The sequence below is a fragment of the Macaca nemestrina genome, chromosome 9, assembly GCF_043159975.1.
Source record: "Macaca nemestrina isolate mMacNem1 chromosome 9, mMacNem.hap1, whole genome shotgun sequence".
Lineage (NCBI taxonomy): Eukaryota > Metazoa > Chordata > Mammalia > Primates > Cercopithecidae > Macaca > Macaca nemestrina.
The window spans coordinates 69,324,966-69,350,094 of record NC_092133.1 but is presented as its reverse complement, the minus strand read 5'-3'; the positions used below and the strand labels follow the sequence as shown (position 1 = coordinate 69,350,094).

Sequence of the window (25,129 nt, the reverse complement as noted above, 5' to 3'; positions counted from 1 at the left end):
AAACCAAATACTACTTTTAAAATTATATACTATTTTATTGATAAACTTCCAACTCCCCTATCATTAGTCTGCATTTGAATTGAAATTACAAGGTATAACTATTATTTACATATTTAAGGAGTCACTGGGTATTTAAGTCATAATTTCAGTAACTGTTTAATTTTTCTAGGGTTTATTACTTGAAATATTATACCCGGCTTCTGATTTTGTGATCTGATTGCATCGTACACGAGGTATTTAAGTGTAGGAAGGAAATGAGAGAAATGGGGTGAGTGTCTTTCTGGGTGGACAGTTTAGTTTTCAGCCCTAGAAAGATGAAACCCCACCCAGGCCATGTTGTTCAGCAGTGCTGTGGCCTGTGCCGACCGAATGGACCAAATCAGAGTGAGTTGGTGCTGGGAGTCTGAACTCACAGTGTGAAGTCTGAGCCTAGGTGTTGGCGGATGTTCTTAGAGGGCCGGGGGGAGAAGCTCCAAAGAGCAGAGCCACCCAATACAGGGACTCGAGGTGTGGCTGCGAACTAGTCCTCCCAGTCAATACGGATGGGGCCGCCTGTTAGCGTCTGGCTCTGTAGACCGCCTGAGTCCTCTCCTCCTGCCCCGCGACGCATTCGCCGGTGGCAACCCTGGGCACAGCGGGAACGCTCGTCCAACACTCCACAGACAAGAACCCGGCAGTGCAGAAACACTTCCTGAAGAGATGGTCACGATTGTTAATAAAAACAGTAACTGCTGCCACTTGGGGGGCACCTTAAGGAGCCAGACACAATACTCAATGTTCCCAAGCATTAACTCATGTAATCTTAACAAGGACACCCACAAGCAGAGGTTATCATCCCCGTTTTACAGATAAGGAAACAGAGAGGTTAAGGAACTTGCCAAAATGTAAACATTTAGTAAAAAATGTGGCAAAGGTTGCATTTAAGTCACGTGGGTGATTAAAAAACCCACATTCATAACTCCTGCATGGAGCTGGAACAGAAGAGGCCTTTGTGAAGCAACATCTACTAGAACATCTTCCTTCTTCACACCAAGGTCTGGGGATAGCATTGGCTCCCATGCACTTGTGCTGTCAAATAACCAGTGTTCTCTGCAAGCGCCTTTCTGTAGGTAACTGCCTGGGCTGCCTGCCTGATTGAGGGCGATCGAGATCAGCCATCATTGTCAGCAGTTGTTCTGTAACCATGGTATAGCTGCAATGGACCCGCATATACTTACAAGCAGTGTGGAAAAGAATGTCGGCCTCTTCAACTTCCTTTTGTTTAAATGTTGCGCAACTACACTCTAACAACAACGATAAAAAAACTTTCAGCTTATCTCACTACAACCTTTTCTATATAGCCCTTTGTAACCTCTATCCATGAGTATACATGTTTTTTAAATGTAACATATTTAATATGCCTGTAAATTGCTATGACAACAGTTTTTATGTCTGCTTTTCCCGTATTTATCATTTTAATAACTCTTAATATTGCATTAAATTGATATACTGTGGCCCTTAGCCCTGTTTGTTTGGGGCTTTTTCTTCTACCCCCTTATAACAATGCTCTACAGACACTTCCAACACATCTTGTCCATTTTGGCTTAAAAATCTTTTTGGGGCCAGGCACATTGGCTCACGCCTGTAATCCCAGCACTTCGGGAGGCCGAGGCGGGCGGATCACAAAGCCAGGAGATTAAGACTATCCTGGCTAACACGGTGAAATCCTGTCTCTACTAAAAATACAAAAAATAAGCCGGGTGTGGTGGGGACTGCCTGAAGTCCCAGCTACTTGGGAGGCTGAGGCAGGAGAATGGCGTGAACCCGGGAGGCAGAGTTTGCAGTGAGCTGAGATCACACCACTGCACTCCAGACTGGGTGACAGAGCAAGACTCCGTCTCAAAAAAAAAAAAAAATTTTTTTTGTTTGTTTTTAGGGACAGGGTCTTGCTCTCTCACCCAGGCTGGAAGTACAATGGCCTGATCATAGCTCACTGTAACCTTGAACTCCTAGGCTCAAGTGACCTGCCTCAGCTGCCTGAGTAAGCTAGGACTACAGATGTGTGCCACTATGCCCAACTAATTTTAAAATTTTTTGTAGAGAAGAGGTCTTGCTATGTTGCCCAAGCTGGTCTCAAACTCCTGGCCTCAAGCAATCCACCTGCCTCTGTTTTGTTTTGTTTTTAAGAAACTGTCAGAATTGGAATTTTTAGATAAAAGAATATGATGATTTTATGATTATTATTACATATTATCAGACAATGTTCCAGAAAATGTACCAATTTATACTGTCGCTGTATACTTCTCCCTGTAACCTTGTAAGTGTTGTATTTTATAATTTTCATAAATTTAATATGTATAAAATGGTGTCTTATAATTGTTTTCATCAGCACTTAAGTACTATTTTCAGTGAACATTTCACTATTTGTCTTTTCTGTGAATTTCCTGTCCATATCCCTTGCCATTTGACCAATCACCACACTGACTTTTCAACCATAACTGCCCGCAAAGATTTTAAATTAAATTATGATCCTATAATATTTTCTTTGAACAGCACAGTGATTTTGGCAGGCAGTGGGGTGTGACATGCATGAAAGGGTTAAGCTTCTCAATGGCCAGTTTCTCTGTATTTTTTCTTGAGCCCATGCAGATCCTCACAGTGGGCTCTTGGAATGTCAATGTATTGGGACACCAAAAAAAAAAAAAAAAAAAAAAGGCTCAGGTTCAGGGGTTATAAATTAAAGATGTTCAACTCACCTTGTGGTCTTTGCCCACAAACTTGAAGACAGGGACCTGGAAGTGCTTTGCTAGGTGATCCCGGGATGTGTACTGCTTTACCGAGTCATCTGAAACGCAGCTGAAAGTAGGGCAGATAGCACATAAGACTTGATTGCTTCAACAGAGGTGGAAAAACAATCTAGCCCAACATTTTGGCCCAAGGAGAGCCAAAGGGGTGGAGGAGGCTGGAGTGTACTCAAGCTTTTTGGGAATGAAAGAAAAATTAAAGTTTTCCCTGTGAAGGCCTCTTCAGACCTAGCCTTTTTCACTAATAGCGTCTGTCCCATTTATCATTCGCTGTACTCACAAACTGGACACCAGTTTGTGTCATGAGCCACTGCGCCCAGCCTAGGAGCCATTTTTGACTCTCCTCTCCTTCACTAGTTTTACCTCCAAAATGTCAGTAAGTGGTTCCTGAACTAATAAAGAGCTGACAGTCGTGCCATGCAGTTTTAGTAAATAACTGGGTGTGCTGTGAACTTAGAGGCTGGATGCGAACTAGGGGTGATGAGACTATTCCCGCAGCAGCATTACCCATCCCGGATGAGGTAGTATTTCAGGACCTCGTCGATCTTGGAGGTGGGGGTGGCGAAGCAGCTCTCCACCAAGCTTTCCAAGCCGCTCACGTGCACCAGGGGCTCAATGCCAAAGTAGAGGGAGTCACGAAGCTTGAGGGTAGGCAGAGCTTCCCGGTAAGGTTCCTCAAACTCATTGTCCTTGAAGATCTCCAGAGTGAATGGGAAGATCCCATGATTTCGGCTCATGATTTCCAGTGGGGAGTTTCTAAGGTTGGGAACGTATCCTTCAGAAATGGTGTACAGGCATGGAAACTCGCAGGTCACTGGGATCAGCAGCTTGCTGGTTCGGATGATGAAGTCCCCGCTGCTCCCTGGGGTCTGCTTGGGTAGACCTGTCACGAGGTTGCTGGCCACAATCTTGTCATTCACCACCTGAGCCAGGTGAGGGTGAGGAGAGGAAAGAGATTGTCTGTTTATTTCTACAGAGTTTTTTTTTATCCTCCCCTCTCACCTTAACATTCTACCAGTGTCTATCTAACTCAAAACACATTAGAGATTTGGTTGCCTAAGGCTGAGTTTTGTTTTGTTTTGTTTTTTCCCACTGCCCTCCTCTTTTTATCACGCCATCCTGACTGTTAAGAGTCTTAGCTCTACCAAAACACAGCCAGACTGCTTCTTTAAGTGGGACCCTGTTCTGCTCCTTATCTCTGGGGGGGACCTCCCAACTGGGGCCTCCTACTGGCTCTGCCCATATTCTCCAGCAGACAGAGTTTTGATTTCTACCTGCGATGGAGTGCCAAGGGGGAGGGGTAGGCTGTTTGGACAACTGTTTGGACAACTCAGCCATTTTAGCCTGCAGGGAGTCCAAACTGTCTAGAAGTGGACGCAGTACCCCAGGATGGCATAGCTGCTCTAGGAAAGCATGGCCACACGGCTTCTTTAAGCGGGTCCTCAATCCTTTTCCTCCTGGCTGGGTGAGATCTCCCAAATGGGGTACCAGTCACCTCCTAAAGGTGTGTTCAGGTAAGCAACAGGTCTGTACCCACTGGGATGGAGCTCCCAGAGGAAGGGGCAGGCCACCATCTTTGCTGTTTCAGCAACTTAGCTGTTTCAGCCTCCAGGCTTTGGAGAGCTCAACCTGACTGGGGGGTGATGGAAATGGTACCTCAGCACACTTCAGTTGCTCTATGAAAGCAGGGCTAGACTGCTTCTTTAAGCAGGTCCCCAATCCTTTTCTTCCTGGCTGAGTGAGACCTCCCAACCGGGGTTTCCAACCACCATCTACAGGTATGTTAAGACTGGCAACAGGTCTGTACTGTGTAGGGATGGAGCTCCCAGAGGAAGGGGCAGGCTGCTATCTTTGCTGTTTCACAGTCTTCACTGGTGATACCTCCAGGTACTGGAAAATCTGAGGTGATGAGGGACTGGAACAGATGCCCAGCTAACCACAGCAACCCTACAGAAAGGTGGCCAGACTGTTAAAAGGGGGGGAAAAAGGCCAAATCAGTACACCTGTAATTCCAGTACTTTGGGGGTCCCAGTCAGGTGGATCACCTGAAGTCAGGAGTTCGAAACCAGTAGCCAACATGGTGAAACCCCATCTCTACTAAAAATACACAAAAATTAGCCAAGTGTCATGGCATGGGCCTGTAATTCCAGCTACTCAAGAGGCTGAGGCAGGAGAATCGCTTGAATGCAGGAGGCAAAGGTTGCAGTGAGCCGAGATTGCACCACTGCACTCCAGCCTGGGTGACAAGAGTGAGGGTCCATTTCAAAAAAAAAAGTGGGAGAGCAAAACCCCCCAAACCTCATCCAAAGATCAGCAACATCAAAGACTGAAGGTAGATAAGCCCTCAAAGATGAGAAAGAATCAGTGCAAGAACACAGGGAAAACTCAAAAAGCTAGAGTGCCCTCTCTCCCTCAAATGACTACATCACCACTCCAGCAAGGGTTTGGAATGGGGCTGCAGCTGACACGGCTGAAATAATAGAAGTGGACCTCAGAATGTGGATAAAAACGAACTTTGCTGAGCTAAAGGAGCATGTTCTAACTCAATGCAAGGAAGCTAAAAATCATGATGAAACATTATAGAAACTGACAAAGAAAATAGCCAAGATAGGCCAGGCGTGGTGTCTCATGCCTGTAATTCCAGCACTTTGGGAGGCCGAGGCAGGTGGATCACAAGGTCAGGAGATCGAGATCATCCTGATTAACACGGTGAAACCCCATCTCTACTAAAAATACAAAAATTAGCTGGGCATGGTGGTGTGTGCCTATAGTCCCAGCTGCTGGGGAGGCTGAGGCAGGAGAATGGCATGAACCTGGGAGGCGGAGCTTGCAGTGAGCTGAGATTATGCCACTGCACTCTAGCCTGGATGACAGAGTGAGACTCCATCTCAAAAAAAAAAAAAAAAAAAAAAAAAAAAAGGAAAAGAAAATAGCCAAGATAGAGAAGAGCATAACCAACCTGATAGAGCTAAAAAAAACACAAGAATTTCATAATGCAATTGCAAGTATTAATAGCAGAATGGATCAAGCAGAGGAAAGAATCTCAGAGCTTGAAGACTGCCTTTCTGAAATAAGACAGGCAGACAAGAATAGAGAAAAAGTAATAAAAAGGAATGAACAAAACCTCCAAGAAATATGGGATTATGTAAAGAGACTGAATATACAACTGATTTGAGTACCTGAAAGAGCTGGGAGAATAAAACCAATTTGGAAAACATATTTCAAGATATCCATGAGCGCTTCCCCAACCTTGCTAGACAGGCCAACATTCAAATTCAGGAAATGCAGAGAACCCCAGGAAGATACTCCACAAGAAGATCATCCCTGAGACACAAAATCTTCAGATTCTCCAAAGTTGAAATGAAAGAAAACATGTTAAGGGCAGCCAGGGAGAAAGGCTAAGTCACCTACAAGGGAAGCCCATCAGACTAACAGTGGACCCTTCAGCAGAAACCCTACAGGCCAGGAGAGACTGGGGGCCAATATTCAACATTCTTAAAGCAAAGAATTTTAAATGGCCAGGCACAGTGGCTCACACCTGTAATTCCAGCACTTTGGGAGGCTGAGGCAGGCAGATCACTTGAGGTCAGGAGTTTGACACCAGCCTGGCCAACATGATAAAACCGCATCTCTACTAAAAATATAAAAATTAGCCAGGCATGCGTGTAGTCCCAACTACTCAGGAGGCTGAGGCAGGAGAATCACTTGAACCTGGGAGACAGAGGTTGCAGTGTGCTGAGATCATACCACTGCACTCCAGCCTGGAAGACAAAGCAAGACTCTGTCAAAAGAAAGAAAGAAGGAAAGAAAGAAAGAGAGAGAGAGAGAGGAAGGAAGAAAAGAAAAGAAAAGAAAAAGAATTTTCAACCCAAAGTTTCATATCCAGCCAAACTAAGCTTCATAAGTGAAGAATAAATAAGATCCTTTTCAGAGAAGCAAATGCTGAGGGAATTTGTTACCACCACACCTGCCTTACTAGAGCTCCTAAGGAAACACTAAATATGCAAAGGTAAAACCACTACCAGCCACTATAAAAACATACTGAAGTACACAATGACAGGATCGAATCCACACATAATAATACTAACCTTAAATGTAAATGGATTAAATGCCCCAATTAAAAGACACAGAGTGGCAAACTGGATACAGAGCTAAGACCCATTGATATGCTGTCTTCAAGAGATCCATCTCACATGCAAAGACACACACAGGCTCAAAGTAAAGGGATTGAGGAAAATTTATCAAGCAAATGGAAAACAGGAAAAAGCAAGAGTTGCAATCCTAGTTTCCAACAAAACAGACTTTAAATTAGCAAAGATCAAAAAAGACAAAGAAAGGCATCACATAATGATAAAGGGTTCAATTCAACAAGAAGAGGTAACTATAGTAAATATATATGCACCCAACACAGGAGCAACGAGATTCATAAAGCAAGTTCTTAGAAGCCTTCAAAGAGACTTAGATTCCCACACAATAATAGTGGGAGACTTCAACACCCCACTGACAATATTAGACCATCAAGACAGAAATTAACAAAGATATTTAGGACCTGAACTCAACTCTTGATCAGTTGGACTTGATAATTATCTATAGAAGTCTTCACCCCAAAACAACAGAATATACATTCTTCTCATCACTACATGGTACTTACTCTAAAATTGACCCATAATCGGAAGTAAAACACTCCTCAGCAAATGCAAAAGAACTGAAATCATAACAGTCTCTCAGACCACAGCACAATCAAATTAGAACTCAAGACTAAGAAATTCACTCCAAACCATACAATTACATGGAAATGTAATAACCTGATTCTGAATGACTTTTGGGTAAATAATGAAATTAAGGCAGAAATCAAGAAGTTCTTTGAAACTAATGAGAACAAAGATATAACATACCAGAATCTCAGGGACACAGGTTAGGCAGTGTTAAGAGAGAAATTTATAGCACTAAATGCCCACATTAAAAGCTATAAAAATTTCAAGTTAACAACCCAACATCACAACTAAAAGAACTAGAGAACCAAGAGGAAACAAACCCCATAGCTAACAGAGGACAAGAAATAACCAAACTTAGAGGTGAACTGGAAGAGATAAAGACACAAAAAAACCATTCAAAAGATCAACAAATCTAGGAGCTGGTTTTTCCAAAAAAGTTAATAAAATAGATAGACCACTAGCTAGACAAGGAAGAAAAGAGAGAAGAATCAAATAAGCACAATCAGAAATGATAAGGGGATATTACCACTGACCCCACAGAAATACAAACAACCATCAGAGAATATTATAAATGCCTCTCTGCATATACGCTAGAAAACCTAGAAGAAATGGATAAATTCCTGGACACATACATCCTCTCAAGACTGAACCAGGATGAAGTTGAATCCCTGAAGAGACCAATAATGAGGCCCTGAAAATGAGGCAGTAATAGCCTACAACCAAAAAAAAAAAAAAAAAAAGCCCAGGACCAGACAGATTCACAGCCGAATTCTACCCCCTGTACAAAGAAGAGCTGGTACCATTCCTACTGCAACCATTTCAAAAAATTGAAAGGGAGAGACTCTTCCTTAAGTTGTTCTATGAGGCAAGCATCATCCTGAACCAAAATCTGGCAGAGACACAACAAAAAAAGAAAACCTCAGACCAATATCCTTGATGAACATTGATGCAAAAATCCTCAGCAAAATACTGGCAAACTGAATCCAGCAGTACATCAAAAATCTTATTCACCACAATCAAGTAGGCTTCATCCCCAGGATGCAAGGTTGGTTCAACATATGCAAATCAATAAATGTGATACATTACATAAATAAAACTAAAGACAAAAACCATATGATTATCTCAACAGATATAGAAAAGGATTTCAATAAATTTTGGCATCCTTTCATGTTAAAAACTCTCAATAAACTAGGTATTGAAGGAATATACTTCAAAATAATAAAAGCCATGTATGACAAACCCACAGCCAACATCATACTGAATGGGCAAAAGCTGGAAGCACTCCCCTTCAAAACAAGCACAAGAAAAAGATGTACTCTCTCACCACTCCTATTCAACATAGTGTTGGAAGTTGCCAGAGCAATCAGGCAAGAGAAAGAAATAAAGGGCATTCAAATAGTAAGAGAGGAGTCAAACTATCCCTGTTTGCAGATGACATGATTCTGTATCTAGAAAACCCTATCATCTCAGCCCAAAAGCTTCTTAAGCTGATAAACAACTTCAGCAAAGTATCAGAATACAAAATCAATGTGCAGAAATACCAGCATTGTTATATACCATCAACAGTCAAACTGAGAGCCAAATAACAAATGAACTCCCATTTGCAATTGCCAGGAAAAGAATACCTAGGAAAACAGCTAACAAGGGAAGTGAAAGATCTCTAAAAGGAGAACTATAAACTACTGCTTAAAGAAATCAGAGATGACACAAACAAATGGAAATACATAGGAAGAATCAATATTATTAAAATGACCATACTGCTCAAAGCAATTTATAGATTCAATGCTTTTCCATTAAACTACCACTGATATTCTTTGCAGAAAAAATCTATTTTAAAATTCATATTGAACCAAAAAAGAGCCTGAATAGCCAAGGCAATCCTAAGCAAATAACAAAGCTAGAGGCATCATGCTACCCAACTTCAAATTATGCTATAGGGCTACAGTAACCAAAACAGCAAGGTATTGGTACAAGAACAGACACAGATCAATGGAACAGAAAAGAGAACCCAGAAATAAGACTGCACACCTACAACTATCTGATCTTCAACAAACCTGACCAAAACAAGCAATGAGGAAACAGTGCTGGGATACATGGCTAGTCATACGCAGAAAATTGAAACTGGACCCCTTCCTTACACCATATAGGAAAATTAACTCAAGATGGGTTAAAAACTTAAGTGTACCCTGGTGTGATTCCGTCCTGTGCGGCTGTTCTCTTGAGCAGTGGTTGTTTATCTCCGTCCGCCTTCTCTCCCACCTAAGTGTGTGCCGCCACCCAATGGAAGATTCGATGGACATGGACATGAGCCCCCTGAGGCCCCAGAACTATCTTTTTGGTTGTGAACTAAAGGCTGACAAAGATTATCACTTTAAGGTGGATAATGATGAAAATGAGCACCAGTTATCTTTAAGAACGGTCAGTTTAGGGGCTGGTGCAAAGGACGAATTGCACATTGTTGAAGCAGAGGCAATGAATTACAAAGGCAGTCCAATTAAAGTAACACTGGCAACTTTGCAAATGTCTGTACAGCCAACCATTTCCCTTGGGGGCTTTGAAATAACACCACCAGTGGTCTTAAGGTTGAAGTGTGGTTCAGGTCCACTGCATATTAGTGGACAGTACTGAGTAACTGTGGAGGAAGATGCAGAGTCAGAAGATGAAGAGGAGGAGGATGTGAAACTCTTAAGTATATCTGGAAAGCAGTCTGCCCCTGGAGGTAGTAGCAAGCTTCCACAGAAAAAAGTAAAACTTGCTGCTGGTGAAGATGATGATGAAGATGATGATGATGATGAAGATGATGAGGAAGCTGAAGAAAAAGTGAAGAAATCTATACAAGATACTCCAGCCAAAAATGCACAAAACTTAAATCAGAATGGAAAAGACTCAAAACCATCATCAACACCAAGATCAAAAGGACAAGAACCCTTCAAAAAAACAGAAAAACTCCTAAAACACCAAAAGGACCTAGTTCTGTAAAAGACATTACAGCAAAAATGCAAGCAAGTATAGAAAAACGTGATTCTCTTCCCAAAGTGGAAGCCAAGTTCATCAATTATGTGAAGAATTGCTTCCAGATGACTGACCAGGAGGCTATTCAAGATCTCTGGCAATGGAGGAAGTCTCTTTAAAAAAATAGTTTAAACAATTTGTTAAAAATTTTCCATCTTATTTCGTTTCTGTAACAGTTGATATCTGGCTGTCCTTTTTGTAATGCAGAGTGAGAACTTTCCCTACTATGTTTGATAAATGTTGTCCAGGTTCCATTGCCAAGAATGTGTTGTCCAAAATACCTGTTTAGTTTTCAAAGATGGAACTCCACCCTTTACTTGGGTTTAAGCATGTGTGGAATGTTATGATAGGACATAGTAGTAGCAGTGGTTGGACATGGAAATGGTGGAGAGACAAAAAGATACACATAAAATAAAACTCAGTATTTTCATAAAGTAAAAAAAAAAAAAAAAAAAAAAAAACTTAAATGTAAAACCCAAAACTATAAAAATCCTGGAAGACAACCGAGGCAGTACCATTTGAGACATAGGCACAAGCAAAGATTTCATGATGAAGATGTCAAAAGCAATTGCAATAAAAGCAAACATTGACAAATGGGATCTAATTAAATTAAAGAGCTTCTGCACAGCAAAAGAAGCTATCATCAGAGAGAACAGACAACCTACAGAATGGGAGAAAATTTTTTTTTCTCTGATGAAGGTCTAATATCCAGCATCTACAAGAAACTTAAATTTATAAGGAAAAAAACATTAAAAAGTGGAAAAGGACATGAGCAGACACTTCTCAAAAGGAGACATACATGTGGCCAACAAACATATGAAAAAAAAGCTCAACATCACTGATTATTACAGAAATGCAAATCAAAACCACAATGAGATATCATCTGACACCAGTCAGAATGGCTATTAGTAAAAGTCAAGGAATAACATGCTGGTGATGTTGTGGAGAAAAAGGAATGTTTTTACACTGTTGTTGGGAGTGTAAATTAGTTCAACCATTGTGGAAGACCGTGTGGTGATTCCTCAAAGACCCAAAGACAGACCTACCCTTTGACCCAGCAATGCCATTACTGGGTATATACCCAAAAGATTATAAATCGTCCTATTATAAAGACACATGCAATGCACGTGTATGTTTACTGCAGCACTATTCACAATAGCAAAGACATGGAATCCACCTAAATGCCCATCAATGATAGGCTGGATAAAGAAAATGTGGTACATATACACCAAAGAATACTTGTAGCCACAAAAAAAAGAATGAGATCATGTCCTTTGCAGGGACGTGGATGGAGCTGAAGGCCATTATCCTTAGCCAACTAACACAGGAACAGAAAACCAAATACCATATGTTCTCACTTATAAGTGGGAGCTAAATGATGAGAACACACTGACACATAGTGGGGAACAGCACACACTGGGGCCTATCAGAGAGTGGAAGGCAGGAGGAGGGAGAGAAGCAGGAAATATAACTAACAGGCAGTAGGCTTAATACCTGGGTGATGAAATAATTTGTATAACCAACCCCCAGGACACACATTTACCTATGTAACAAACCTGCACATGCTGCACATGTACCCCTGAGCTTAAAATAAAAATAAAAATAAAACTCAGCTTCAAAGACTATGGTATACAAGAGTAAGAAATGATCTGTGGTCGGCTGGGCACGGTGGCTCATGCCTGTAATCCCAGCACTTCAGGAGGCTGAGGCGGGTGGATCATGAGGTCAGGAGCTCAAGACCAGCCTGATCAACATGGTGGAACCTTGTCTCTACTAAAAATATAAAAATTAGCTGAGCGTGGTGGCACACACCTATAGTCCCAGCTACTTGGGAAGCTGAGGCAGGTGAATTGCTTGAACCTGGGAGGTAGAGGTTGTGATGAGCTGAGATTGCGCCACTGGACTCCAGCCTGGGCAACAGAGTGAAACTCCGTCTCAAAAAAAAAAAAAAAAAAAAAAAAAGAAATGATCTGTGGTCAGAAAGGGACGAGTGTGATGATGAGACTAGAACTCATTAGTGGCTGACATCTCTCCTCATCCATCATTCCCATCTTCATTTACCCATCCTTCAATGCCTCACTCAAACTCATCTCTTCTAAGAAGTCCCCCCAGGTTTACCATGTACAGTTGATGCCCATTATTCGTGCATTTAGTATGTGTGAATTCATCTAGCAGCTAACATTTATTTATAACCCCAAAATCAGTACTCACTATGCTTCTGAGGTTATTCTCAGAATGTGCACAGTGGCACATTCCCAGCTGAGGTCCAACAAGGCACCACTGCCTTCTTGTTTTAGCTCTCATACTGTAAACCAGGATCCTTTTTGTGATCTACAGAACGGCATGCTTTTGCATGTTTGTGTTTTGCGAGCAATGTTGCTGTTGAAAGGCACCCACACATGCAGTGCAGATGGGCTGTCTAGTGATCCCAAGCACAAGGAGGCTATGACAGCCTTACAGGGAAAATGGGAAAATAGGTGTTTGATAAACTCCAGATATGAGTTGCAGTGCTGCTGGCCATGAGTGCAATGTTAATGAATCTATAATGCATATTAAATAAGGTATCTTTAAACGGAAACACACACAGAACAAGACTGTTAACTGATTGGTTAACAAAAATGTTGTAACCAGAGGATTACAGGAACCTAACCCAGTGTTTCCCCTAGGAGCAATGCTTAATTGCTAAAGAAATTAGCTTCCGTATTACCTAATTCATTGCTTGCGGCAGCTTGGTAGAACATAACTACTGTGAATAACAAGAATCAACTGTAACTTAAACTCACATGGCTCGCATTTAGAGCTTCTCTCTACCTCCTAATTAGCCCATTATTATACATGGCTTTATATCCTAACTATTGGTATTATACAGCCTAACTCTTTGCTGTGTACTTTTTAATAAATAAGAAAATAATACCAAAAAAAAAAAAAAAAAAAAAAAAAAAGGCTGGGTGCAGTGGCTTACACCTGTAATCCCAGCACTTTGGGGGTCTGAGGCGGGTGGATCACCTGAGGTCAGGAGTTCAAGACCAGCCTGACCAACATGGTGAAATCTCGTCTCAACAAAAATACAAAAATCAACCGGGCGTGGTGGCAGGTGCCTATAATCCCAGCTACTTGGGAGGCTGAGGCAGAAGAATCGCTTGAACCCAGGAGGCAGAGGTTGCAGTGAGTCAAGATTGTTCCATTGCCAGCCTGGGCAATAAGAGCAAAACTCCATCTCAAAAAAAAAAAGAAAAAAGAGTTTTACACACTACTTCTTGGGCAGCCCCACACATTCCTTTAGAGTATTACTCATAATACCCGATCTCTGCAGAATCAGCGAATCCAAAGCTCTGGTATTTTAGAAAAGGACAGCTTCCGCCCGTTATGTTTCTTTCAGGAATTTTAGACCTGGTGATGCGGCGGCAGCATGACCTTGTGTGAACTCTTGCACACTCAGAATTTCGGCTGTGGCATTCACCGGATGGTCTTCAGCTCTTTATCTCCAGATTCCTCTGCTCTGCCGTACACTGGAGAATAGCGCCAAGCTACCATGCGGCATGTCCATTTGATTATCCACCGATATGATCAACATAACTTGCCTCAAGTGGGACCACCTGCTCCTTGGATATCCCCCACTTGTCTCACTGCAAGTCGAATCAGCTTTCTGATTTTCATTTAATTAGAGTCATAAATAAATATTCATTTAACCAAATGATCGCAAAGGCCTCCGTGCTGATCCACATGCAGGCCCCCTCTGCTCTATCCATCTTGCAAGCTGCTGTCAGATCATGGCATTCATCACCACAGTCCCTGCCTAAACCCATTTCTGTGGGATCAAATCCAGACGGCTCACCCTAGCACACAAGGCAGGCCTTTGGAAGCTCAGCCCGCCCCATCTACTTTTCCGGTTTCATTTTCCAGTAGGAATTCCCGGCCAGTCCGGCTGCACTCTCCACATGCCTCCGCACAGGCCTGCATATCCCCTCTCAGAGACTAGCTCACTTGTTTCCCATCTGAAAGGCCCTTTCTTTTCCTCTCTGCTGTGTAAACCACACACACACTTCCACCTGGATCCAAGTCCCACTTGTCTTGACTGCTCCTGTGTTTGTCCCTTGACTGGACTCCTACAGGACCTGTCATCCATCTCACTGTTCATCCTTTCCTTACGTTTTCTGTGTCATCATCTCAATTTTGCTGTGCAAGTTCCTAAAATGCAGGACTTCATACATGTCTAACTCTCCAGCACAGGGCTGTGTGCAGATTTTGGGATGAAAATATAAACCTTTTCACTCAACCTGGTTCAATACTTGAACTCTCCACCATAAATGAACCATCATCTGTATTAGTTACTTTCTTCAAATAAAATAGTTGGTCAGAGGGGATGTAGCCAGCCTTCCAGTACCACTGGTACTGATGCATTCAGGAAAATGTCTGCGCATACTGGAGAGATGGGGTATTTGAAAACAGGAATAGCAGAATTCTTCATAGTGCCAGGACCACAGCAGATGCTCAAGAACGTGTTGGTTAAATGAATGACATAAGATGTTTTGAGCTCAAATCTTTTGTGCGTAAATATCTCATCTATGACACAAGCCACGTGGCATACCTCTGTCCACCACCTCCCAAATAACCGGCTTTTGGCCATTCCCCGAGTGCCCTCCAGGAGGAACCTACATCGACCACTGTACCACACGTCTTGAGAGAGAAGAGGATGTTGACATGGGTGCCGTTGGACACTCCTCGGCAGGAGGTGTTGGTCAGGAAGAGCTCCAGGCCACCAACCAGCTCCCTGGGGATGCTCACTTCAATGGCATTTGATTTGCACAACACAGGGACTGCAGAGAAAAGAGGCCACTGTTAGAGCCAGGAAACCTGAATCGAGAGGAAGGCTTTTAGGAGAAATAATTTCACCCTCACACAACCTGAGTTTTTTGTTCCATCCCCAAGGAAATCAGAGGGGCTGAAAACAAGTTGGTGAATAAAACCACTATTCCTAACTCCCAAGATTATGGTGAAATAATGTTCCTCAAATATATGGTTCCCCGAATTAGGAAATACCAGGTTCGACTTTCAATTCACCAAACATTGGTTTCAAAGTGTAGCCAGCATAACTCTGTGAACTGAAACACCTAAGAGATTAACTTTCAGCACAAACACAGTTTATTGGCAATACAGAAAAAGTGCTGCTTTGATATAGGCCTAAGATACATAACGATACTGCTGTGACTTTACCATTAATTACTGCCTAGTAAAACAGAGACAATAAAAACAGTGTTAGCGCACTTGGGAAAGGCTTCCAAATTGTCCTTGCATTGCTCAGGAAACCATAAACTCTGACTATAAATTTCACCACTTTAGCTTAATATAAAAAAGATTGCTTTTCCTTAGCATTCCCAGGTTCTTCTCTAGACTCTGCAAATATCCTGAAAAGAATACTTGAGTTCTGTCAGCGTCCAATACATGAAGACACATCATAACGATGGGGTAGTGGTGCAAAGAAATCAGACATAGGTGCCCCTTACATGTTTGGTAGATGAATGGATGAATATTCTGGACATCAGGAACTAGATTTCCAGGCCAGGCACGGTGGCTCATGCCTGTAATCCCAGCACTTTGGGAAGCCAAGGAGGGCGGCTCACTTGAGGTCAGGAGTTCGAGACCGGCTGGCCAATATGGTGAAACCCCACCTCTACTAAAAACACAAAAATTAGCCAGGCATGGTGGCACAAGCCTGTAATCCCAGCTACTCAGGAGGCTGAGGAAGGAGAATTGCTTGAACCTAGGAGGTGGAGGTTGCAGTGAGCTGAAATCACATCACTGCACTCCATCTGAGCAACAGAGTGAGACTCTGCCAAAAAAAAAAAAAAAAAATTAGATTTCCAGAAAATAATTATCAGAGGATTGTTAACCCTCATATCCTAAGTGTAGGGAGAGGAATATGTTCCTCAGGGCTTTCAACTGAGTTCACTTAGTTTCAAACCCTGTTAGAAAAGAGAGGAGCTGTATCAATGACTTATGCTTCCATATTGAGTATTAGTCATACAACTAACCATAGAAAGTAGTCAAAAACCAAAGATAAACAGCAAAGGAAAGTTAACTTTCTGGTAATCCTTTCTTAGAGATCTTCTCTGTTAAATGATTCCAGAGTGATGATTCAGCAATATACACTGCTCAAAGACCCATTGTTCTAAAAGATGAGAACCCTGACACACTTGGGGGAGGAAGACAAAGAGCTTTGGGAGAGGAAGAAGTGTAATCAGAGTAGAGACAAGCCCCCGTTCCGCCCCATGTACTACCTTGGCAAGTGTGGTTATCCTCAGACAGCACCAGGCCCCGGGGACATTCGCACTGGTAGCCTTTCTCAGATCCAAGGCAAGAGTGGCTGCAGCCACCATTGTTATTGTGGCATCCTTCAATGTCTGCAGTAGAAGCCAACAGAAAAGGGAATCATCTTGCAACCCTCTACCCCTAGAATTCTGGCACTTTGCATCAGGGATTATACTTAACTTATGGCAGCATCCCTGGTGCCTAACCTAGTGACTGAGACATTCGGGCAAGACCTCAAAGAATGTTTATGAAATATCATAGCTACAAAGAGCGATCTTCCAATATCCGTAACTCTACCCAATTAAGCTGGTCAGGAATTTTGTAGCATGTCCTTCAGTTTGGGTTTGTCTGATGTTTTTCTTATGGTTAGCTGGGGGTTATGAGTTTTTAGGACTAGGACCCAAAAGTGATTTCTTATTTGCTGTAACATTTAATCCAACCAATTTGACATTTTATAGAGCATTATTGACGTAAAAGAGACTGACAGAATACAAATTCACCTGAATTGGCTGGATAGATCTGACTTATTGTGGACTGGCTGGGTCACCTGGCCCTCTCCTCAAATATCTAGGACAAGAGCACTGGGGGTAAAGGGCTTTGGGCTGACAGCAAACTATAAAAATGAGGCCTGGACAACATGCTGAGTCCATCCAACGAAATTCTTGGTGATTGTCCTCTTATGAGATGGTTTTGTTTAATTTTCCCTTTTTAATGTTTTGCATGTTCAAAAAGCAAACTCAAGGCAATGGACAAAAAGGAAAAATATTCCATTGAAAACTGAAGAATCTATAAGGTGATTTCATGTTTAACAGAGAAAAAAAAAATGACCTTTGTGGGACTTGGACATTATCTTCTAGGTCGGAGGTTGTCAAATTCTAATCTGCTACACATTATTACAAATAAAGTTTTATTGGCACATAGCCGTGTGCATTCATTTACCTGCATGGCTGCTTTCTCACTGCAAGAACAGAGTTGAGTAGTTTCTACAGATTCTGTATGGTCCACAAAGCCTAAAGTATTTACCATCTGACCTTTGGAGAAAAATTTGTTGACCCCTGTTCTAGGTTAAAATAAAGAAAGGGAATGTTTTCAAAACATCTGAGATGCAGAGGGAAAGATAAAAGCTGATTTCCAGTTATAGCAATAACTCTCTCAGTTCAATAATAGTTTTTAAAAAGCAGTTATTTGGAACATCAATAAATTAACTTAGGATGAATTAGTTTTTGTGAAATGTATATAGAGAAAAATATGGCAATGAATTACTCTTTGCAACACTTAAAAGAGATTAAGTAATACTAGTTTATACATCTGTATTTTTTGTTTGTTTGTTTTTTGTATTTTTAGTAGAGACGGGGTTTCACCGTGTTAGCCAGGATGGTCTCAATCTCCTGACCTCGTGATTCGCCCATCTTGGCCTCCCAAAGTGCTGGAATTACAGGTGTGAGCCACCATGCCTGGCCATTATACATCTGTATATTTTTGAAGGATAAAAGCATACCTAAGGGCTTTTGAAATGGCTGAAGATTATATATAATACTATAGAAGAAAGCACAAAAATATGTTGTAAGATGTTAAAATGAACATTAATAGCACTTTTTTTCCTTAAAAATTACCTTCCTTGGCCGGGCGCGGTGGCTCAAGCCTGTAATCCCAGCACTTTGGGAGGCCGAGACGGGCGGATCACGAGGTCAGGAGATCGAGACCATCCTGGCTAACACGGTGAAACCCCGTCTCTACTAAAAAATACAAAAAACTAGCCGGGCGCGGTGGCGGGCGCCTGTAGTCCCAACTACTCGGGAGGCTGAGGCAGGAGAATGGCGTGAACCCGGGAGGCGGAGCTTGCAGTGAGCTGAGATCCGGCCACTGCACTCCAGGCTGGGCGGCAGAGCGAGACTCCGTCTCAAAAAAAAAAAAAAAAAAAAAAAAAAAAAATTACCTTCCTTAAGTCATTTTATTTCTCTGAGTCACAATTTCAATATCTGTAAAATGAAGAGGTTGTACTAAATGTTCACTCAGGATATTTCCAGGTCTAAAAATACAAAATATAAAAGAAACTGAAAATTTAAATTAGCTTAAAATATTTAAGTCTCTCAGGAAGATATACCAAAATGTTTAGAATGGCTATGTCTGGCAAATGGATTGTGGGTCATTTTAATTATTTTTCTCTTGCTCCTCTGTATTTTCTTCTACACTTTTGTGATAAAACAAAACAGGCAGGTGTGGTAGCTCACACCTGTAATCCAGCACTTTGGGAGGTCAAGACAGGTGGACTGTGTGAGCTTAGGAGTTCAAAACTAGCCTGGCCAACATGGTGAAACCCCGTCTCTCCTGAAAATTAGCTGGGCATGGTGGCAGGCACCTGTAATCCCAGCTACTCAGGAAGTTGAGGGAGGAGAATCACTTGACCTGGGAGGCAGAAGTTGCAGTGAGCTGAGATCGCCCCACTGCACTCTAGCTTGGGCAACAAAGTGAGACTCTGTCTTACAAATAATAATAATAATAAATAAATAAATAATAAGTAAAACAAAAAATAAAAATTACTTAAAAACTAACAAGAGCTGAATTAATGCAGGAACAGAAAAATACTGCATGTTCTCACTTGCAAGTGGGAGCTAAACAATGGGTACACACAGGCATAAAGATGGGACAAATATGAACTATATAAAAATAGACACAGGGAGCCTGGCACAGTGGCTCACACCTGGAACCTCAGCACTTTGGGAAACCAAGGCAGGCGGATTGCTTGAGCTCAGGAGTTCGAGAGCAGCCTGGCCAACATGGTGAAACCCTGTTTCTACAAAAATTAGCTTGGCGTGGTGGTGCATGCCTATAGTCCCAGCTTCTCGAGAGGCTGAGGTGGGAGCATCACCTGAGCTCAGGGAGGCAGAAGCTACGGTGAACCAAGATGGCACCACTGTACTTTAGCCTGGGTGACAGAGTGAGACCTTGTCTCAAAAGAAAAAAAAAAAAAAAGAAACTGGGAACTCCAAAAGGTGGGAGGAGGGAGCAGGGTGAGGCTTGAAAAACTACCTATTGGGTACTATATTCACTATTTGGGTGACAGGCTCAATAGAAACCCAAACCCCAGCATTAAGCAATGTCTCCATGTAACAAACCTGTGCATGTACCCCCTGAATCTAAAAAAAAAAATTAAAAAGGCCATTAAAAAAAAAAATGAACATATAATTATCAAATAGCTTAGCTAAAGAAACATATATGTTTGGACTATCAATAAAACTTAAGGGTTATAAACAGGAATATTAATCCTAAAGTATAACTCACACTTAATTTTCATCTTCTGCTAAAATATTTTTTCAGTTATGGTTATTAGGTTTTAAGATTATATGAGGCAGGATTAACTGCAATCTTTCCAATAAAGTACTCATAAATAATTACAAATGTTTTTATGGAACATTTTATTAACATTCAAATATGCAAAGATTCATACATAAAATAATTAAGATTTAAGGAGGACTCTGGATATTACCCCTACTCAATAAAGTTTAAAATACATTTAGTCTTATTATAAGGAACAGTAATTTAATATTCCAGTTAATGGTCTCTCAGTTAATAATGCAAAGTTTGTTGCATGAAATAAAATATGGACACTAGCCATAATTTTTCCCTTTGGCGTAGTATTTTATTATTTTGAATATAGCTAGAATAAAGTGAACTTTTGTTAGTACCACAGCTCTATTATTCCACAAATTTAATTATCCTAAGGAACAAATATATATCCTCTGTAAATAATAACAATTATACCATTTATCTCTCCATATAATCTGCAAGGTGTCATGAGAACTCTGACTTATTAAAGTAGAAGTGATGGAATTTTTTTTTCTTTTTTTTAAGATGGAGTTTCTCTTTGTTGCCCAGACTGGAGTGCAGTGGTGCTATCTCAGCTCACTGCAACCTCTGCCTCCCAGGTTCAAGTGATTCTGGTGCCTCAGCCTCCTGAGTAGTTGGGATTACAGGCGCCCACCATCACACCTAACTAATTTTTGAATTTTTAGTAGAGATGGGGTTTTACCATGTTGGCCATGCTGATCACCAACTCTTGACCTCAAGTGATCCGCCCACCTCAGTCTCCCAAAGTACTGGGATTACAGGCATGAGCCACCGTGCCTGGCGAATTTTAGCTGTGACAATTTGCAAGGGTAAATGTGCCTTAGAGAAGGGATATTATCTAAGTTTCATATAATAATGGTAGGCAATTTCCATTTCAATTATTTGATATATATTATGAATTCTTTTTTGTTATTAGTTATATAAATGTATAAAGTCCTATAATATGTCTGCTATTAAAAACAGATCTAAAAGTAAAATTAAATAGATTACTTTATTTATCCCCCCAAACTGTATTCATCTCCCATAAACACAAAGCATATGGGGAGGAGAGGAAATGGCTTAAACTTCCAAGATGATAAAAGTCACCCGTGGAACTTGTTGAAAACACAAACTCTAAGGCCCCATCTTAGCTCCTCTGAAGCTGAGGCTGCAGGAGAGGGTCTCGGAGGGGCTGGGTGTAAAAGCCCCAGGTGCTTCTCAGCAGCAGGGAAGTTTGGGAAACACAGCTGTCGGCCAGTGGTTATGCTACTGCCTCTATTACCTGGCTAGTCCAGGTGTGCTCCTTGGACCAGCAGCATAGGTGACTCCTAGAACGTTTTTAAAAATGCAATATATTGACCTGATCTCAGACCTACTAAATCAGAATCTGCATTTTGACACGATCCTAAGTGATTCATGGGCACATTAAAGTTTGAGAAATACCGAATATCCCCCCTCCTTTTTTTGTTTTTTTTGAGATATTTTCTCTCTGTTGCCCAGGCTGGAGTGCAGTGGCGCAATCATAGCTTAATGCAGCCTCAGACTCTTGGGCTCAAGTAATCCTCAGTCCTCTGAGTGGCTGAGACTACAAGCATGCACCACCATACCCAGCTAATTTTTATTTTTTAATTTTTTGTAGAGATAGTGTCTTACTATGTTGCCCAGGCTGGTCTTTCAAACTCCTGGCCTCAAGTGATCCTCCCACTCCAGCCTCCCAAAGTGCTGTGATTTCAGGCATGAGCCACTGCACCTGGCCAGAACACCCTATTTTTATTTCTCGTATAAAAATGTGGCTTTCTGCCTCTTGCAAAATTCGCTCCTGTTAAATCTTAGAGACAAAATCAAAACTGAATTCTGTCCACAGTGTGAGTATTCTCAATGTTGATGAACCCCTTTGTCGTTTCTTTGCACAGCCAAACTGTTGCTCTCTTCGGACACTAAGGCAGTTTCCTGAACGTCAGAGAATAAGCCAGTGGCTTCCTTTGGCTCTTGATTTGGGTCCCTTCTTGCCCATTCTCACCTTCACAAGTCTTGCCATCACTTCTCAGCACACGGCCAACCCCACACTCACAGCGGTAGGAGTTTTTGAGGTTCACACAGATCTCACTGCAGCCACCATTGTTTTGCTCACATTCATTTTCATCTGCAGAAGAGAAACCACACTGTTTCTATACTGCTGAGTGATTCAGCCTTTCCCAAACCCCCGGGCAGAGTTTCCACATCTTTTCAGATCCTGTTGATGGACCTTCCACCACCCAGCTCCCCCTCTGATCCACTATCATCGCTCCCATCTACCTGATCTCCTTAACCATGTTATTGGTTCATCTGCCCTTTACTGAGTGGAAGGTACCTAACTGCTTGCCAATTATCTTCTCTTCAGGGAAAAACAATGGGAAAATGAAGTTCCTTTTGTGTCCTGGGTACACCTACTTATTTGTATTGGTGAATTTCACTCTCTTTAATGAGTTCCTGAGAAGTTGCTAAATAAATACAAACTTATAAAGTAAAGTGTTTTAAGTCATGAGAGGAGCTTACATTACAGAAGGAAATAGCTGATAAAATATTTTGTAAGGCAATTTTCTTTTATAATATGAACTATTGCCCTCAAAATCTGTTTTTTAGATTAGTATATTCTCACACTGTACTTAAGCAATGGTTGCTAATCTTTTTAAGAATCTGATGAAGGGTATGGACTCTTGCTGTAAAAAAATGCACAGTTGGCAGAAAATGCCTATGCCTTTCTTTCTACAAACAAGGAAAGGGAAGCTTGGGAGCTAAATTTGTCATGGTCCTCAGGAATAACAGGCCTAGATAGGACATAAACCATGGACTGAGGTTTAAACACCCATGCGGTGACAGGAGTCATGACCTTGGCCCCAGGAGAGGAGATAAGCTGTGACTGAAACCCTGCTTAAGTCTAAACCCCAGAAAATGTATCCCCTAAATGAGATGGGGAGAACTTTGCCCAGCGGCCCAGGGAAACAATAAGGAAACTCCGCCCAAGGCTCTAGGAGAAAGAAAAGCCTTCACAACCAATGGAAACCCCAAGCCAGGGCTCTACCATGGCTCAAGTATGGTTTTACACTTCCCACACGGTATGCGGAATCTTGAAGCTGAGAAATTGATGGAAAATTTGGCCTGGTCTGATAAAGAATCTGTGATGCCAACAGAAGCATTTGAAAAAGTGCTCTGTGTAAAACTTCCTCAAACCAGGTGCTGTGGTTTGGATATTTGACCCCTCCAAATCTCATAGTGAGATTTTTCTTTTTTTTTTGGGACAGAGTCTCTGTCACCCAGACTGGAGTGGAGTGGCATGATCTCACCTCACCGCAACCTCCGCCTCCAGGTTTCAAGCGATTCTCCCGCCTCAGCCTTCCGAGTAGCTGGGATTACAGGCACGCGCCACCATGCCCAGCTAATTTTTGTATTTTTGGTGGAAATGGGGCTTTACCATGTTGGCCAGGCTGGTCATGAACTCCTGACTTCAAGTGATCCAACTGCCTCGGCCTCCCAAACTGCTGGGATTACAGACATGAGCCTCCATTCCTGGCCTCATATTGAGATTTGATCTCAATGTTGGAGGTGAGGCCTAATGGGAGGTGTTCGGGTCTTGGAGGCAGGTCCCCTGTGAATGGCTTGGTGCTATCTTTGCAGTAATGAGTGAGTTCTTGCTCTATTAGATTAGTTTCAGCATGTTTAAAAGGAGCCTGCCACCTCCCCCTTCTCACTCTCACTTCCTGTCTTGCCATGAGATCTCTGCACATGCCAGCACCCTTCACCTTCCTCCATGAGTGGAAGCAGCCTGAGGCCCTCCCCAGATGCTCAGTCTCCCAGCCAGCAGCATCATAAACCAAATAAACCCATTTTGTTTATAAATTACCCAGCCTCAGGTATTCCTTTATAGCCACACTAAACAAAGATACCAGATGACAAGAGTGGTGTCCTACAGAAAAAAACTACAACAGAAGATGGTTTGCCACAAGACACTAAATGAGGAACAATCCACTGTGAGACAGCGTTGGCGTGATCTTTGGAGGCTTTGAACTGGAGATAACAGAATTATCCAGAAAAGTCCATAATACAAGTATTTAAAGAATTAGTAAAAAGATAAAAGAAAGGATAATAAGCAAAATAAAAGAAGTGTGTAAAAAGACAAGGCAGAACTGAAAACAAACAAACAGAACTTGTAGAAATGCAAAATGTAGTTGATAATATTAAGAATCTTTATCAGGGCCCCTTCTTTCCCTTTCCTCATTATACTGCCTGGAAAGTAGACGGTTAGAGGCTCACAGCCTTCCCGGATGTGGACATGGTGACACCCATGCTTGGGTAGGTCCCTTAGAAGCCTCCATTCCAAGCCTGGACTGCTTATCTTATGAGAGAGAAATAAACTTCTACTTTTTAAAGCCATCATTATTTGGGGGTTTATTGTTTATAGCCAGTGAAGACACTCTGTGCCCCAGCAATTCCATTCTTACGGGTACCTGCTAGAGAAAATCTCACACATTGGGGAAGGTACCATTTTTATGTTAATTCTAAGAACACACAAAACAATGCTATCTACTGTTATGGGTATATACATAAATAATAAAAGCATTAAAATGGGACCAGAAGAACACATGCTAACTTCAAAACAGTCATTACCGCTGGAGGGTGAGAGAAGAAAGCAGGATGGGGTAGGATGGCTTTATTGTATTTACAAAATTTTATTTAAATTAAAAGAAAAAGAGGGCTGGGCACGGTGGCTCACGCCTGTAATCCCAGCACTTTGGGAGGCCAAGGCGGGTGGATCACCTGAGGTCAGGAGCTCAAGACCAGCCTGGCCAACATGGTGAAACCCTGTCTCTACTAAAAATACAAAAAATTTAGCCGGGCGTGGTGGTGGGCACCTGTAATTCTAGCTACTCTGGAGGCTGAGGCAGGAGAATCACTTGAACCCAGGAGGTGGAGGTTGCAGTGAGTTGAGATGGTGCCATTGCACTC

General features: G+C 41.9%; 1 protein-coding gene and 1 pseudogene across 2 annotated transcripts in view; one reads left to right on the top strand and one right to left on the bottom strand.

Annotated features, from left to right (window-relative positions):
- Nucleotides 1-10: 10 nt before the first annotated feature.
- LOC105466034 (oncoprotein induced transcript 3) overlaps nucleotides 11-25,129 on the bottom strand; it is a 34,650-nt gene continuing 9,531 nt past the window's right edge. The window contains exons 4-9 of one of the 2 annotated variants that reach the window (XM_011714861.2): nucleotides 22,167-22,289; nucleotides 16,789-16,911; nucleotides 15,167-15,327; nucleotides 3,291-3,706; nucleotides 2,736-2,835; nucleotides 11-691 (exon numbers count right to left, since the gene is read on the bottom strand). In XM_011714861.2, the coding sequence (XP_011713163.2) occupies nucleotides 521-691; nucleotides 2,736-2,835; nucleotides 3,291-3,706; nucleotides 15,167-15,327; nucleotides 16,789-16,911; nucleotides 22,167-22,289 (1,094 nt within the window). In that variant the 3' untranslated portion in view covers nucleotides 11-520. The remainder of the gene's footprint in view (nucleotides 692-2,735; nucleotides 2,836-3,290; nucleotides 3,707-15,166; nucleotides 15,328-16,788; nucleotides 16,912-22,166; nucleotides 22,290-25,129) is intronic. The other variant, XM_071068773.1, reaches the window with a different exon arrangement.
- Nucleotides 9,736-10,648, top strand: LOC105466032 (nucleophosmin pseudogene; annotated as a pseudogene).